This window comes from Bombina bombina, chromosome 12, assembly GCF_027579735.1.
Source record: "Bombina bombina isolate aBomBom1 chromosome 12, aBomBom1.pri, whole genome shotgun sequence".
NCBI lineage: Eukaryota > Metazoa > Chordata > Amphibia > Anura > Bombinatoridae > Bombina > Bombina bombina.
The window spans coordinates 29399303-29417416 of NC_069510.1; the positions used below are offsets into that span (position 1 = coordinate 29399303).

Here is an 18114-nt window from a genome sequence, read left to right on the forward strand (position 1 = left end):
TCATCCTCCCATACAGATCATACATCATCCCCCTGATCACCCCTCATAATTCTTACCTTACAGATCGCCCAATATATACATTATCACTCCTCATAGATCATTATCCCCTACAGATCATATACCCTCTTCCTGTTTATCCTTAATAGACCATCACCCCATACAGATCATACACTCTTCTCCCTAATCACCGCTCATACATCATCATCCCTTATAGATCACCCACCCTCTCTCCATGATCACACTACATACATCATCATCCCTTTTCTGATCACCTCTCAAACATCATCATCCCTTACAGATCATACACCCTTCTCCCTGATCAGCCCTCATACACAGTCACCTCTTATAGATCATAAAACATCTCCATGACCACCCCTCATACATCACATCCTTCTCTATCATCACCTCCCATAGATCATTGTCCCATACAGATCAAACATCCCCTCCCTGATCACCCCTAATACATCATCCCTTACAGATCACTCACCATCTTCCCTGACCCCCTCTTATGCATCAACATCCCTTAAAGATTACCCACTACCTCCAAAACCATTCATCATAGATCATTATCCCATAAAAATCATGCTTCCTCCCCCTGTTCACCCCTCATACATCATCCCTTAAACATTATTCCTGTACACCCTTTAGAGTCTGTCAGAGAGACAGTGGATGATCTGAAAGAAGTGATGGTCTAAAGTTTAGACCATCACTTCTTTCAGATCATCCACTGTCTCTCTGATTGCCCCTCACAGACCACCCCCCTTAAAGATCATAAACCCTCTCTCTGATCACCCATCATACATCATCACCCCTTTCAGATCATCCACCCTCTCCCTGATCAAGTCTCATAGCTAATCACCCCTTACACATCATTCACACTCTTCCTGATCACCCTCCATACATTGTTAGCCTTAATAGATCATCCACCCTCTCAATCACCCCTCATAGATCATCACCCCTTACAGATAACCCACCCTATTTCCCCTGATAATCTCTCAAAATTTACCACCCAACTCTCTTACCTTGTGGTGGCTTATACCTGTTTTATCTTCAGGGCACACTTCAGCCTTGCATCATGTTGAGATAGCCAGGTCATGGTGTAGTGATGGGTCAAGTCAAGGTTAGACTTTATTACAGCTGATGATTTACTCACTGAGGTGGATCATTTGTTTTTTCTCCAGTCTTACTGGGTTTTAGGCAGAGTTGAGACTTTTGTGACAACTTTACACAAGGTCATAGCAGTCACTAGGATAAATGTGTACTAACTTAAACATGAACCATGTAATAACAACAGTTATAGGATATTGTATATGTGAAGCTTATAAACACAATCTATTACTGATACTGACTCTCTTCTGCCCAGGAGCTGGGCTTTACGTATGTATTTAACCCCATTTGCCATTTCCCATTTGGGGGTGTTACTTTGTTGTTTAGGATCAGTTTTGCATTAGAATATTCTTTAACTCTACAACCGGGCTCTCAGTGGAGGAGCATTTTAACCAGTGTCCTTGCAGTTAGAGATATAGTTGCTCATACGTATGGCAGTAGCATTATTTAATTTTTTCCATTTTTTTTTTAGGAAATAAAAACACTGGATTTTGAACAAAATAAAGATACAATTTGGCAACCCAGGGCCAAATTTTGTTTTATTATTATTAATTATACTTTGTACCTCTGATTGTATTGATTATTGTGATGTTAAAGGGATATGAACCCCCCCCAAAAAATTATTTTGTGATTCAGACAGAGCAAGTTTCCGGTTTACTTCTATTATCCAATTTACTTCGTTCCCATGATGTTCTTTATTGAAGAGACACCTAGGTAGGTGTTTGTAGCACTACACGGCAATAAATAGTGCTACCATCTATCTTGTAAATGGATAACATTCTTGCAAAACTGCTGCCATATAGTGCTATAGACACGTGCACACCCCTGCTTTTCAAGAAGAGATACCAAGAGAACAAAGAAGAATTAATCATAGAATTAATTAGAAGGTTGTTTAAAATCGCATTCTCTATCTGAATCATAAAAAAAAAAATTGGTTTCATGTCCCTTCGAACATAGCACTTTGACACAGTGATTTTATCTTTCATAAGTAATGTATTAGAAATGAAATAATTAAGTCAGGCTATACTCTTCCTTGATCATTTTGTAAAATCAAGACAAATAGAGTGGGACTATATAGGTTTAACGTATCACATATGCAGCACTATGTGCTTTACAAATACATGATTACAACAATGCCGCATGGTCTAGAGAGTGAATGGTTAACAAAAAAGTTTACAAAATCTAAAAGGAATTAAAAAAATTAACAATAAAACACCAGTTTAGACCACAAAATATTTTATTAAGCACAATAAAACATTTTTTTTCATATATTATATTTGGCAGAATGTATTTGTCCTGTATTAGAAAAACACAACCTAAAAACTGTACCATCTGGTTAGAAACTACTTTTAAAGGAAAAAAAAACTAGGCAAATAAATAGTCTAAATACATTCAAGTACATAGCTGTTGGTTTGTTTCTTTTTCTTTTTTTGAGCTGATCTTTTTTATTTCCAGTTCTCGTACACCTTATATTCTTAATTCTGTATTTGTTTATTGCACACTAGAGTTTTCATTTCTGAATCTATACATTATATGTCAGTTAATTAAATAGATTAAAAAATACTGATAGCCATTTGGTGCCTGAGAAAAGACTATTTTCCTTAGCTATATACTTTTAATTTGTATGCAATATGAATGCATGTACAGTATGTATAAATATATATATATATATATATATTCCAATGGACATACAGTGACTTTAATAGATAACTCCTCTTAATTATGTTGCTAAGAAAAGCCTGAAAAAGGTGTTTCCATGGTAATGTAGTAGTTGTGAGTGACTATACTAAAACAGACAAGAACATGTCAACATGAAAAATAGGTAGCACAGTATATTTCACTGTTAAAAATCTATATGTATGCCACTGTTGCTTGAGGTGCAAAATGTGTTAAAAAAAGGGCTAAGTTAGGATTTTGTTCTCAAAATTCAGATCGGCTGCACCTGTACATACATAGTGTTTATCAGGGACTGATTGGTTCAGTGTGCATGGAGCATACTGACCAGTTAGCACTCAAACTCCAGGGCAACACCCCTTTTATGTAGTAATTGTGTGCCAGCACTGAGGTGCACAGGCGTAATCGCTATGGTCTGCCATAGGAGATAAAAGTGGATTGGCACCAAGATGTAAGACCTGCAGATTGTGCTGTCATAATGTATTACTTCCCTGCTCCTTGTTTGGAGAAAGACTCCTTCACTTGCTATGTTCTACTTGCCTGGCTCGCCATACGAATATAAGTTGATCAACTGTGTGGTGCACTCTCATAAACAAACATGGTAATGCTTAAAATTGCAACATTTTACTGCCCATGGTTTTCCCATCAACATGATGCTAGCACCAATTCAAAAGTAAAACCTTATGATGGCTTTCCATGGAGATTACCTTTTTCCTATTAAAAATTCTCACTGCTTAATTCTTTGTACTCTATAAACACTGCTATTGGTTGCATTAAATTAGCTCATATATTTTAGATTTCCTTTTTTTAACATTGAGTAATATCAAATTGAAACTAATGTAGCATTAGTTGAATGACGGTTTCATTTAGCAAAAACATGATCAAATGTCTATTTAGGGTTGCCTTGTGTCCAGTTAAGTATTCAACTGAACTGTCCAGTGTTTCAACCAACTGCTAAATTTTTAAAAGGTCACCTGTGCCTCAATCCTTTACAGATATGGCAGTGGTCATATGCAGTCAATTAAGGGTAAAATCACTGCTTTGTGTTACTAGAAGTGGAGCAGAATTACAATTATTTTTTAGCTGACATCAAAAGGGCTAAGATCAATATTCAGTTGTGATAATTCACCTGAGAGGGCCTAGGGTTAGATTTGGGCAAAGTTTATGGTAAAATCTAAGATATCGTTTTTGGAGGGGCCATTTCACGATCCCTACCTACAACTCCCACTGCCAGCCAATGGCTGTCTAGTATTTATGTAAAGAACAGCTGGCAGCACTATCTCCATGAGAAAATAATGAAATTCTCAGCTAAAATAAACTGCAATGATTAACAGTAAACTAAATAATAAAATATGATATTATAAACACTAATTGCTTTTGTGTAAAAAATGTGCTTTGTGCCACGCTCCCCAGAGAAGCCAAAAATCAAAATCTGTAATCGGTGTTTTTAACCCCTTGTGCCAAATGGATATAGGTACTACATCACACGGTACTTTGCCCAGCATACTGGGTTGATGTAATACCTATGTTCAATGCAGAGGCGGGTGGGTGGCCCAGAGTGGGGCAGAGGGGGAGGATTCCCTATGTTACAGAAAAGAAGGGAGAGGGAAGGTGGTAGAGGGAAGGTGGTAGAGGGAAGGTGGTAGAGGGAAGGTGGTAGAGGGAAGGTGGGAGAGGGAAGGTGGGAGAGGGAAGGTGGTAGAGGGAAGGATGCTGCAAAAGGGCTTATGAGAGGGGGGCCCTACACAAGATCGATTGGAGGGGGGACCCCTACACTACAGAAAACTATTTTTAATTAATAAATAAAACAAAATAAAGAGACAGCTGCCAGTACCTAAGATGGCGGTGATCATTGGGAGGGGGGAGGGCTAGAGAGCTGTTTGGGAGATGTCAGGGAGGGGGGAGGTAAAGAAGATCCCTACACTGCAGAACATAAAAAATAAATAAAGTTAAAGGGACAGTCTAATCAACATTAAACTTTCATGATTCAGACAGGGTATGCAATTTTAAACAACTTTCCAATTTATTTGTATCATTAAATTTGCTTTGTTCTCTTGGTATTCTTTGTTGAAAGCTAAACCAAAGTTTGCTCACAGGCTAATTTGTAAGCCCTTGAAAGCCGCCTCTTATCTCAGTGCATTTTAACAGTTTTCACAGCTAGACAGCACCAGTTTATGTGTGCCATATAGATAACATTGTGCTCACTCCTATGGAGTTATTTGTAAGACAGCACTGATTGGCTAAATTGCATGTCTGTCAAAAGAACTGAAATAAGGCGCAGTCTGCTTATGAGCTGGCCCATCTTTGGTTCAGCACCTGGGTAGCGCTTGCTGATTGGTGGCACTAACATCTCATATTATCCCACCTACAGTTGATTTATCTAGATATGTAGAGTTTTCAGCTATACTTTTCTTTTCATATAATCTGGTTTTGGGACAGTTTGATCCAATAGACATTGTTCTTATAGCTTTGCCTGTAGCATAATACATTTTCTTAGAGAATACTCCCAGATAAAATTACAGATATTTGATGCAGTGGTAGAACTTAAAAGAGTAATTTTGTTAGGTTATTTTGCATTGTTTTAAAGTCTAGGTGTATACCCCTTAAAGGGACAATCAACTCAAAAATTGTTATTGTTTTAAAAGATAGATAATCCCTTTATTTCCCATTCCCCAGTTTTCCACAGAAAACATGGTTATGTTAATACACTTTTTACCTCTGTGATTACCTAGTTTCTAAGCCTCTTCTGACGGCCCCCTTGATCACATGACTTTATCTATTGACTTGCAATTAAGCCAATTAGTGCTGTGTTGTTAGAATCCACGGGCGTCAGCACAATGGTATCTATATGGCTCACATGAACTAGCTTCTTCTGATGTGAAAAGCAAATAAAAAAGCATGTGGTCATGGGGCTGTCTTTAGGGACTTAGAAACAGGCAGACGTTTAGGGTTTAAAGGTTATAAAGTATATTAATATAACCATGTTTTTGTGCAAATCTGTGGAATGGGTAGTAAAGGCTTTATCTATCTTTTTAAATAATAACAATTTTTGTGTTGACTGTCCCTTTAAATGCCTTTTCACTGGGTTTATCTCATCTCCTTTGCTGTGGCCAATTAGGGAACAAAAAAAAAAACAACAAAACAAAAAAACATTTTGTAATGATCATTGTAAAAAAACCATCTTGTAATGATAAACTAAGATAAACTACAGGAAGAGCAAGTGAAACAAATATTTAAAGTACATTGTAATTTGTCACTATACCGAAGTAAATATTTAAGACGGAATTAAGTTTTGACTTTAAAGTCATTTTAAGCCAGTATTACAAGTAGGTAACAGGGCACAGGTGGGATCACACAATATTCTCTACCTAATTCTCACCCTAAAACGCCATATATATTTTGTTCTCAAATTAGCAGTGCTTTTATACCCTTGTCTGCCCCCCACTAATGAATAATGCTACCTCTTTATCTGCCAGAAACATACACAGCAGTAATTTAACCAGCTACATGACTTACATTTATTGGCTGCTAGTAGTGCATACACAGTGTCACTTATGATGTATTTAATGCATAGAGCATAGGAGGCCTTAAAAACGTAACTAACACTGATGCAACACTGAAGTGTCCATAATTTTTGTATAGCTTTTACTGGACAGCCCATCTTAACACTGAACATCTGGCAATCCTAACTACAAGCGCAATTATTTCACAGTTGATATTGTTTAAAGCAACAGTCAAGTCAAAATTAAACTTTCATGATTCAGATAGAGCATGTAATTTTACACAACTTTCCAATTTACTTTTAATATCAAATGTGCTTTGTTATTTTTGTATCTTTTATTGAAGAGTAAAAATTAGTAGGCTAACTACTAAGAGCTAGCTGAACACGTCAGATAAACCAATGATAATAGGTATAGGTGTGTCGCCACCAAATCGCCAACTAGCTACCAACGTGCATTTCTGCTCCTGAGCCAACCTACGATTACTCTTCAAATAAAGGATACAAAGCAAGGAGCAAACTGGAAAGTTTTTTTGAAATTGCATGGTGTGTCTGAATCATGAAAGTTTAATTTTGCCCCTATATTTTTTTTTTTCCACAATGGGTAGAGCAGTGTAACTTCCCAATGTAGTTTTACAATTGTGAACGTTACTATATATACTCAAATACAGGTGACTAAAGGTATAACTAAGGTTTTTAATCTGTTGTTTATTTTCACTAATAAGTTTGTCAGGTAGTGGTAGAATAAAGTCTAATGCTAGGTATTTTTTCCTAGCAATAACGTACGGCTTAATATCCTAATAAGATAAGTTTATCTTAAACAACACTTTTATAATGTGAGAAACACAATGTACATACTAATATCTGATCTGGAATTAATATCAGTCTTTTACAAATCTGCTAATATGCTGTAACCCACACTGGCGCTAATAGGCTTAAGAAATACAAAAAAATAATTGCACTGTACACCAAACCATACTTTAGGTTAAGAAATAATTTACTGTCTCTTTTAAGCAGAATAAAACAGTCCCAGTATGGGAGTTTCTAAAAGCACAGTTTTACCGTTAACGCCTTATAAAATGCTCCTTATTCTGCCCTTTGTTTAGCTTTAGTGAATCGGTTCTTTAACCAAATTAAGCTAAAAATATTATTGCCATATATTGCATAAGGCCTTTTTGTCACGGTGAAGATTAAAAATGACTTGTCACAAATATTGCTGAACCATTTACACCAGAGTGACTTCAAAAATCAAATCTCCATCACTATTTTATTCCTACGGACTTCTAGTTCTCTGCGGAACCTCATTCAACTCTTCTCGTCATCAGTCTTGTTTGGCAGAAGTTGTTCTCCATTTTATAGTGTGCAGTTCTTCTAAAAAGGGTTGCTTTGTTTTTATTCCCCTCAGACTTTTCTGCTTCACTTGTCAACGGGTAAATTGCCTAGAAAAAGCAGTCTATAAAACTGATGGGTCATTTTTTTGTTCTTCTGTAAAGAACGTTTAATTGACCATTGAGGCTTTGATGGCTCGAATACCTTCACCAAAAATGTTTTCGTAATCTCTATGCTTTAACTATGCAAATACACTGATTTCTAATTAAAAAATGGTTTCCTTCGTCAATTACTCCTAAGTCTTAAAATCTTGGAGCATTGTCTCCTTTGTAAAAGGAGGATGGAGATGGTCCAGTCATGAGAAGGATCATCAGTCTTAGCTGTTACTTGGTCTCATTTGCTCATCCTGTTGGTGATTAAGGTCCTCTTGGTTGGAAGGAAGGTCTACACGTTGTTCATCCATCCGCTTGGCCTGCACTCTCTGTATAAGACTGAAGAAGTCTTCATCGGGCATAGTGGGCCCTCTGGGAACAGTGTCTGGAGGTGCACATCTTTGGTCATCTATTCGTGAAGACTGAAATAACAAAGGAAAATAACTTGTAATTAAATAAATGCTAGATAGAATGATGAATTCAAAGAAAAGATTAGTCTGAGAATAATATGTAGGATGCATTTTTTATAAAAATAGGTCACTACAGTGTGCAGCCAATGGTTGTGTGGAATATAACCGTGTTCTGCACTTCCATTTCTAACCGCAACTGAAAAGCTCACAATTTCAGAATGGAATTACAGGAAAAGGGGACAAAATAAATATTGAAAGTATAGTGCAGAGTTTTTTTATATATATATACAATTTATCATTTTATATTACCGTCTGAAAGTGTTTAATATCCCTTTAATATAAGTAAGAAAGTGTTCAGAGGATCTAGCTTCTGAGGTAGTAGTATTAACAAAAGTGGTACCAGAATCAGTATGCTCTATAATGAAAAACAGGCAGGTAAGGAGTAAATCAAAATACAGATAATGATTTAAACAAAACAATAAAGACAGGATAAAACAGAATTTATGGTTACCTGATAAATTACTTTCTCCAACGGTGTGTCCGGTCCACGGCGTCATCCTTACTTGTGGGATATCTCTTCCCCAACAGGAAATGGCAAAGAGTCCCAGCAAAGCTGGCCATATAGTCCCTCCTAGGCTCCGCCCACCCCAGTCATTCGACCGACGGACAGGAGGAAATATATATAGGAGAAACCATATGGTACCGTGGTGACTGTAGTTAGAGAAAATAATTAATCAGACCTGATTAAAAAACCAGGGCGGGCCGTGGACCGGACACACCGTTGGAGAAAGTAATTTATCAGGTAAGCATAAATTCTGTTTTCTCCAACATTGGTGTGTCCGGTCCACGGCGTCATCCTTACTTGTGGGAACCAATACCAAAGCTTTAGGACACGGATGAAGGCAGGGAGCAAATCAGGTTACCTAAACGGAAGGCACCACAGCTTGCAAAACCTTTCTCCCAAAAATAGCCTCCGAAGAAGCAAAAGTATCAAATTTGTAAAATTTGGCAAAAGTGTGCAGTGAAGACCAAGTCGCTGCCTTACATATCTGGTCAACAGAAGCCTCGTTCTTTAAGGCCCATGTGAAAGCCACAGCCCTAGTGGAGTGAGCTGTGATTCTTTCAGGAGGCTGCCGTCCGGCAGTCTCATAAGCCAATCGGATGATGCTTTTAAGCCAAAAGGAAAGAGAGGTAGAAGTCGCTTTTTGACCTCTCCTTTTACCAGAATAAACAACAAACAAGGAAGATGTTTGTCTGAAATCTTTTGTAGCCTCTAAATAGAATTTTAGAGCACGGACTACGTCCAATATTGTGTAACAAACGTTCCTTCTTTGAAACTGGATTCGGACATAAAGAAGGTACAACAATCTCCTGGTTAATATTTTTGTTAGAAACAACCTTAGGAAGAAAACCAGGCTTAGTACGCAAAACCACCTTATCTGCATGGAACACCAGATAGGGCGGAGAACACTGCAGAGCAGATAACTCTGAAACTCTTCTTGCAGAAGAAATTGCAACCAAAAACAAAACTTTCCAAGATAGTAACTTAATATCTATGGAATGTAAAGGTTCAAACGGAACCCCTTGAAGAACTGAAAGAACTAGATTTAGACTCCATGGAGGAGTCAAAGGTCTGTAAACAGGCTTGATCCTAACCAGAGCCTGAACAAATGCTTGAACATCTGGCACAGCTGCCAGTCTTTTGTGTAGTAAGACAGATAAAGCAGAGATCTGTCCCTTTAGAGAACTTGCAGATAATCCTTTCTCCAAACCTTCTTGTAGAAAGGAGAGAATCTTAGGAATTTTTATCTTTTCCATGGGAATCCTTTGGATTCACACCAACAGATATATCTTTTCCATATTTTATGGTAAATCTTTCTAGTTACCGGTTTTCTGGCCTGAACCAGAGTATCTATCACAGAATCTGAAAACCCACGCTTCGATAGAATCAAGCGTTCAATCTCCAAGCCGTCAGCTGGAGGGAGACCAGATTTGGATGTTCGAATGGACCCTGAACAAGAAGGTCCTGTCTCAAAGGTAGCTTCCATGGTGGAACCGATGACATATTCACCAGGTCTGCATACCAAGTCCTGCGTGGCCACGCAGGAGCTATCAAGATCACAGAGGCCCTCTCCTGATTGATCCTGGCTACCAGCCTGGGAATGAGAGGAAACGGTGGAAATACATAAGCTAGGTTGAAGGTCCAAGGTGCTACTAGTGCATCTACTAGAGTCGCCTTGGGATCCCTGGATCTGGACCCGTAGCAAGGAACCTTGAAGTTCTGACGAGACGCCATCAGATCCATGTCTGGAATGCCCCATAATTGAGTTATTTGGGCAAAGATCTCCGGATGGAGTTCCCACTCCCCCAGATGGAATGTCTGACGACTCAGAAAATCCGGCTCCCAGTTTTCCACACCTGGGATGTGGATCGCAGACAGGTGGCAGGAGTGATCCTCCGCCCATTGAATTATTTTGGTCACTTCTTTCATCGCCAGGGAACTCCTTGTTCCCCCCTGATGATTGATATACGCAACGGTCGTCATGTTGTCTGATTGGAACCTTATGAATCTGGCCTTTGCTAGTTGAGGCCAAGCCCTGAGAGCATTGAATATCGCTCTCAGTTCCAGAATGTTTATCGGGAGAAGAGACTCTTCCCGAGACCATAGACCCTGAGCTTTCAGGGATTCCCAGACCGCGCCCCAGCCCACTAGACTGGCGTCGGTCGTGACAATGACCCACTCTGGTCTGCGGAAGCTCATTCCCTGGGACAGATGGTCCAGGGTCAGCCACCAACGGAGTGAATCTCTGGTCTTCTGATCTACTTGAATCATTGGAGACAAGTCTGTATAGTCCCCATTCCACTGTTTGAGCATGCACAGTTGTAATGGTCTTAGATGAATTCGTGCAAAAGGAACTATGTCCATTGCTGCAACCATCAACCCTACTACTTCCATGCACTGCGCTATGGAAGGACGAGGAACAGAATGAAAAACTTGACAAGTGCTTAGAAGTTTTGACTTTCTGACCTCTGTCAGAAAAATCCTCATTTCTAAGGAATCTATTATTGTTCCCAAGAAGGGAACTCTTGTCGACGGAGACAGAGAACTTTTTTCTATGTTCACCTTCCATCCGTGTGATCTGAGAAAGGCCAGAACGATGTCTGTATGAGCCTTTGCTTTTGACAGGGACGACGCTTGTATTAGAATGTTGTCCAAGTAAGGTACTACTGCAATGCCCCTCGGTCTTAGAACCGCTAGAAGGGACCCTAGTACCTTTGTGAAAATCCTTGGAGCAGTGGCTAACCCGAATGGGAGGGCCACAAACTGGTAATGCTTGTCCAGAAAAGCGAACCTTAGGAACTGATGATGTTCTTTGTGGATAGGAATATGTAGGTATGCATCCTTTAGATCCACGGTAGTCATAAATTGACTTTCCTGGATAGTGGGTAGAATCGTTTGAATGGTTTCCATCTTGAACGATGGTACCCTGAGAAATTTGTTTAGGATCTTCAAATCCAAAATTGGTCTGAAAGTTCCCTCTTTTTTGGGAACTACGAACAGATTGGAATAAAATCCCATTCCTTGTTCCTTTATTGGAACTGGGTGTATCACTCCCATCTTTAACAGGTCTTCTACACAATGTAAGAACGCCTGTCTCTTTATTTGGTTTGAGGATAAGTGAGACATGTGGAACCTTCCCCTTGGGGGTAGTTCCCTGAATTCCAGGAGATAACCCTGAGAAACTATTTCTAGCGCCCAGGGATCCTGAACATCTCTTGCCCAAGCCTGAGCAAAGAGAGAGAGTCTGCCCCCCACTAGATCCGGTCCCGGATCGGGGGCTACTCCTTCATGCTGTTTTGTTAGCATCGGCAGGCTTCTTGGCCTGCTTACCCTTGTTCCAGCCTTGCATCGGTTTCCAGGCTGGTTTGGGTTGTGAGGCATTACCCTCTTGCTTAGAGGATGCAGAATTAGAAGCCGGTCCGTTCCTGAAATTGCGAAAGGAACGAAAATTAGACTTATTTTTGGCCTTGAAAGGCCTATCTTGTGGAAGGGCGTGGCCCTTTCCCCCAGTGATGTCTGAAATAATCTCTTTCAATTCTGGTCCAAATGGAGTTTTACCTTTGAAAGGGATGTTAAGCAATTTTGTCTTGGATGACACATCCGCTGACCAAGACTTTAGCCAAAGCGCTCTGCGCGCCACGATAGCAAACCCTGAATTTTTCGCCGCTAATCTAGCTAATTGCAAAGCGGCATCTAAAATAAAAGAGTTAGCCAACTTAAGTGCGTGAACTCTGTCCATAACCTCCTCATATGGAGTCTCTCTACTAAGCGAGTTTTCTAGTTCCTCGAACCAGAACCACGCTGCTGTAGTGACAGGAACAATGCACGAAATGGGTTGTAGAAGGTAACCTTGCTGTACAAAAATCTTTTTAAGCAAACCCTTTAATTTTTTATCCATAGGATCTTTGAAAGCACAACTATCTTCGATAGGAATAGTAGTGCGTTTGTTTAGAGTAGAAACTGCCCCCTCAACCTTAGGGACTGACTGCCATAAGTCCTTTCTGGGGTCGACCATAGGAAATAATTTCTTAAATATAGGGGGGGGGGAACAAAAGGTATGCCGGGCTTTTCCCACTCCTTATTTACTATGTCCCCCACCCGCTTGGGTATAGGAAAAGCGTCGGGGTGCACCGGAACCTCTAGGAACTTGTCCATCTTGCATAATTTCTCTGGAATGACCAAGTTGTCACAATCATCCAGAGTAGATAACACCTCCTTAAGCAGTGCGCGGAGATGTTCTAATTTAAATTTAAATGTCACAACATCAGGTTCAGCTTGTTGAGAAATTTTTCCTGAATCTGAAATTTCCCCATCTGACAAAACCTCCCTCATGGCCCCTTCAGATTGGTGTGAGGGTATGACAGAACAATTATCATCAGCGCCCTCCTGCTCTTCAGTGTTTAAAACAGAGCAATCGCGCTTTCTCTGATAAGTAGGCATTTTGGATAAAATATTTGCTATGGAGGTATCCATTACAGCCGTTAATTGTTGCATGGTAATAAGCATTGGCGCACTAGATGTACTAGGGGCCTCCTGTGTGGGCAAAACTGGTGTAGACACAGTAGGAGATGATGTAGTATAATGTTTACTCCCCTCATCTGAGGAATCATCTTGGGCAATTTCATTATCTGTGGCAGTACTGTCCTTACTTTGTTTGGACGCTATGGCACAATTATCACATAAATTTAAATGGGGAGACACATTGGCTTTCATACATATAGAACATAGCTTATCCGAAGGCACAGACATGTTAAACAGGCTTAAACTTGTCAACAAAGCACAAAAAACGTTTTAAAACAAAACCGTTACTGTCTCTTTAAATTTTAAACAGAAAACACTTTATTACTGAATATGTGAAAAAGTATGAAGGAATTGTTCAAAAATTACCAAAATTTCACCACAGTGTCTTAAAGCATTAAGAGTATTGCAGACCAAATTTCAGAGCTTTAACCCTTAAAATAACGGAATCGGAGCCGTTTACAAATTTAACCCCTATACAGTCCCAGCTATAGCCTTTGCTGAGACCTAACCAAGCCCAGAGGGGAATACGATACCAATTGACACCTTTTAGAAGCTTTTCCAGCAAATTTCAGATCCTCACACATGCATCTGCATGCCCTGCTCTCAAAAAACAACTGCGCAGTAATGGCGCGAAAATGAGGCTCAGTCTACAACTAGGAAGGCCCCCTGACTGGAAAAGGTGTCTAACATAGTGCCTGCCGTTTAATAAACGTTCCCCAAGTTTATAAATGCGAATTGTCAGCATAAATATGAATAAAATGCCCAAATAAAGCAATCGATTTAGCCCATAAAAATGTCTACCAGTTTTTTAGCCCATATTAAGCCCTTTATTCTGTTTGTTTGACTAAGAAAATGGCTTACCGGTCCCCATGAGGGGAAATGACAGCCTTCCAGCATTACATGGTCTTGTTAGAAATATGGCTAGTCATACCTTAAGCAGAAAAGTCTGCTAACTGTTTCCCCCAACTGAAGTTACTTCATCTCAACAGTCCTATGTGGAAACAGCAATCGATTTTAGTTACTGTCTGCTAAAATCATCTTCCTCTCACAAACAGAAATCTTCATCCTTTTCTGTTTCAGAGTAAATAGTACATACCAGCACTATTTTAAAATAACAAACACTTGATAGAAGAATAAAAACTACATTTAAACACCAAAAAACTCTTAACCATCTCTGTGGAGATGTTGCCTGTGCAACGGCAAAGAGAATGACTGGGGTGGGCGGAGCCTAGGAGGGACTATATGGCCAGCTTTGCTGGGACTCTTTGCCATTTCCTGTTGGGGAAGAGATATCCCACAAGTAAGGATGACGCCGTGGACCGGACACACCAATGTTGGAGAAATAAAGTTACCTTACACCCAAATAAAGCAGCTTTTGGAAGTAATTAAATATTACCCCTCATCAGAGGCAAAAACAATTTACAGGAGCGTTAAAAATCCATAAAGCATCAGAAGAGCGATAACTAAATACAGTAGAAGTGCATAATTAACAAGTGCCTAATGAAAATACAATGCAACATCACTTAATATGAATTTCAAATAAGCAGTAGATTTTTTTTCTGACAAATTTATTTTTTCCCATTCGCTGGCTTCCTGTATCATGTGACAACCATCAGCCAATCACAGACTAGTCTACATATACCCTGTGAATTTATGCACATGCTCAGTAGGAGCCAATATCTCTGAAAGTGTGTATATAGAAAGAATGTGCAAAATGTGATAATAGAAGTACATTGGAAAGTCTCTTAAAACTGTAGGCTCTGTCTGAATCATGAAAGTTAAATTTTGACTTAAGTGTCCCTTTAATATTTCATGAGACTTGTTTTTAATGCGATGATAGATCTATATGTCCAACAAACAACGGGCAACAATAATGTTCTTCATAAAACAACAACATTTATTGTAATCACTTAAAAATTATATTTAAAAAAACAAACAACAATTAAGGGGCTAGAAATCTCCAATTTCGCTTATGAGTTTGACTTCACACAGTATTGATAGCTATTGTCAGAAGATTACTATTGCTGCCCTGTGTTTGTTGGACATTTGCTGACCAGATAAAGGTGTAGCGGGTCTCCTCCAAGATACTATATAACCATTGGACAAATGTTCCATGTGTCTAGGTGACTCATGGACACAACACCACAGCAGAACGCCAACTGAGATGACCAAAGTACACCAGGAGTGGAACATGGGTTACTCGGCAAAGAATCATAAATATTAGTAAGTGCCCCACCAAGAGGTCCGGGTAGAGATGGACTCGGTTTGGAGAGATTCTGGTTTTATTATATGTTCTATACCAGTGATGGCGAACCTTGGCACTCAAGATGTTTTATAACTACATTTTTCATGATGCTTAGGCACTCTGAAGTCCAGTCGTGCATCATGGGATATGAAGTTATGAAACATTCGGAGTGTCAATGTTCGCCATCACTGTTCTATACTGTATGCCTACGATCCTGCAGGAGCGATAATTGGTTATAAGCCCATAAATCCCAGTTTAACACACAGTGATAAGGATTAACCTAGTTTACAGGTTGAAGGAAGTGGTTATTTGACACAGCGATACAGACTGTTATTAGATGTATATGTGCATTCTATTTTGATTCTTTAGCATTTATTAGTTGTGAGTTTCAACTGGACATACAACATAAATCAATTCTAACTTATGACTTCTCATTACCTGGCACTTCATGAGCATATTGAAAAAATCATCTCCTGGTTCCTGTTGGTCTCCATCTACTTTCAGATGACTCATGTTATTATGTGTTAGCCGTAGTCCAGGCAAACTTCCCACACTTGCGCGTTGGTCATCCAGGCGTCTGCTTTGGGAGCTTGCTATTAAATCAAAAAACTCTTCTGTCTGAGGTGAAGCCATTAACGAGGAGGCAGCTGGGAAGACACATGAATCATACGTAATTGTTTTTAGAAAAAAATCTCTTTCTAGAGTTTGAAGTACTTATTTTGGTCTCTAAACAAATTTAACTTTAAAAAAAAAGAAAAAGGAAGTCTAAAGCCTAAGTGGTTGTTCAAAGAGGAAACATAAAACAATAGTTTCTACAATTATGTATTTATATACCTGTATATCTATTTTTGTTTTTTTTGGTTAATAAAGTTTGTGTTTTTTTATTATTGTAAAATACCACCACTTGAAACATAAATACAGTTGTCTATTGTTTTAATTTTGATATACTTGCTTTGTGCTTTCCTGTATACATCCAGCAGATTTGTTATGTAACCTAAATTCCTCCGGAGGAAACTACAGAAAATGATGTAAAACCTGAGGAAGGCAAATCGGTGAAACGCGTAGGTATTGGGAAAACTCTGGCCTCGTGGTATTTTGGAAGGGGCAATAAAGCTGGTGTTTGGAATGATTGGCTTACCAGCTGTGAGTGGTAAGTGCATTGCAGCTGTGGAGTGGAATTTAAATTTGTGAGTGTTAAACACACAAAAACACAAAAACAATTCAATAATAAAATGCTCTAATGCAGAACTTTTAATAGGACATAATATTAAAAACCGAAGTATGTATGAGTGAATTTCAGTTGCATTTTGAAAAAGTTATTACTGTTTCAGCGAATATGTATGTGGATTAGATCAGTGTTTCTCAACCGCGGTCCTCAAGTACCCTGAACAGGCCAAGGGGTCGATTTATGAAGCAGCGGAAGCTGCTTCCGACCCACTCCGCGGAAGTTAAGAAGCAGCGGTCCTAAGACCGTTGCTCCTTTACTTGTCCGTAACCTCTGAGGCGGCGGACAGCAATCAGCCCGATCGGATATGATTATGATTACATATGATTACAATGTAACACTATTCTCATATTGGAAGAATATTGGATAAGATATTAGAAAAGTCATCCGTGATCACAAGACACCCGAACAAAAGCTGTAGACAGCAAAATGGAGACATCAAATTCTACAGCCAAAGGCACCTGATAAATAATCAAGAGAACACAGATCCAGTGTGCTGATAAACTCTCAGCGAGTCTAAAACACAGTTCCTATCTCTCCAAGAGACCAAAAATCAGCATACACTAGAAAAGACTTTTAAAACTTGTGACAAAGTTCCATGGAGTCCAGAGAGAATAAAAAGTAATTTATTGCATTAGTCATGTAAAGCTGATAAAAGACTGAGAAAAAGTGGTTACATCATTTGTAAGAGACTGCAAGAAAAAGGTTCCATTTGTTTGAAAGTACCAAATAAAAAACTTTTATATATAATCTATAGTTAGATGCTAAAAATTTTTATAAATCTAATGTGGCAAAATATTTTTTTTGCGTTTGCTATTTTATATATATATATTGTACCAAAATACAATTTTTGTAGAAATATGTATTTAAGATTAGATACATATTCTGCTATGTGAAGAACATTGGAATGTGAAATATTCATATGTTTCCACTTTTTTGCTCCATTGACTTCTATGGGGGATAGGTTATCACGCTCACGATATTCTAACCAGCTATTTGTGCGCATCCTGTTAGCGCGCAAGTGATAACTTTATACTATATTTTCAACAAGTAATATGAGCGCAACCCGACGAGCGCAAAAAGCTTACTTCTAGCATAGGTAGAGCGAGAGCGAAAGTGCTAAATAGCACTCCACTCAAAATCTGAACCCAAAATGTTTTAAATGTTTTCTAAAATATGTGTTTTAAATGCAGATCTTTTACAATACTTTTCTTCATTTCTAAAGAAAATCTAAAAAAAATATTTTACTATCCCTTTAAGGAATGCTAAATAGCTATATTGCTTTTAAAAAGAAAATCCCTGATCAAAATCGGTTGTCAAATTTAAAATCAGATAAAGGAAGAGACGCGCCAAGCGTTTCTTTTCTCTCATGAAATTCTATATTTGTGCT

At 38.7% G+C, this 18114-nt stretch overlaps 1 protein-coding gene across 1 annotated transcript in view; it reads right to left on the minus strand.

Moving 5' to 3' along the window:
• Positions 1–2326: 2326 nt before the first annotated feature.
• The window catches only part of GPSM1 (G protein signaling modulator 1), a 594912-nt gene continuing 579124 nt past the window's right edge, over positions 2327–18114 (minus strand). The window contains exons 13-14 of the mRNA XM_053695674.1: positions 15938–16146; positions 2327–8183 (exon numbers count right to left, since the gene is read on the minus strand). Coding sequence (XP_053551649.1) covers positions 7986–8183; positions 15938–16146 — 407 coding nt within the window. The 3' untranslated portion in view covers positions 2327–7985. The remainder of the gene's footprint in view (positions 8184–15937; positions 16147–18114) is intronic.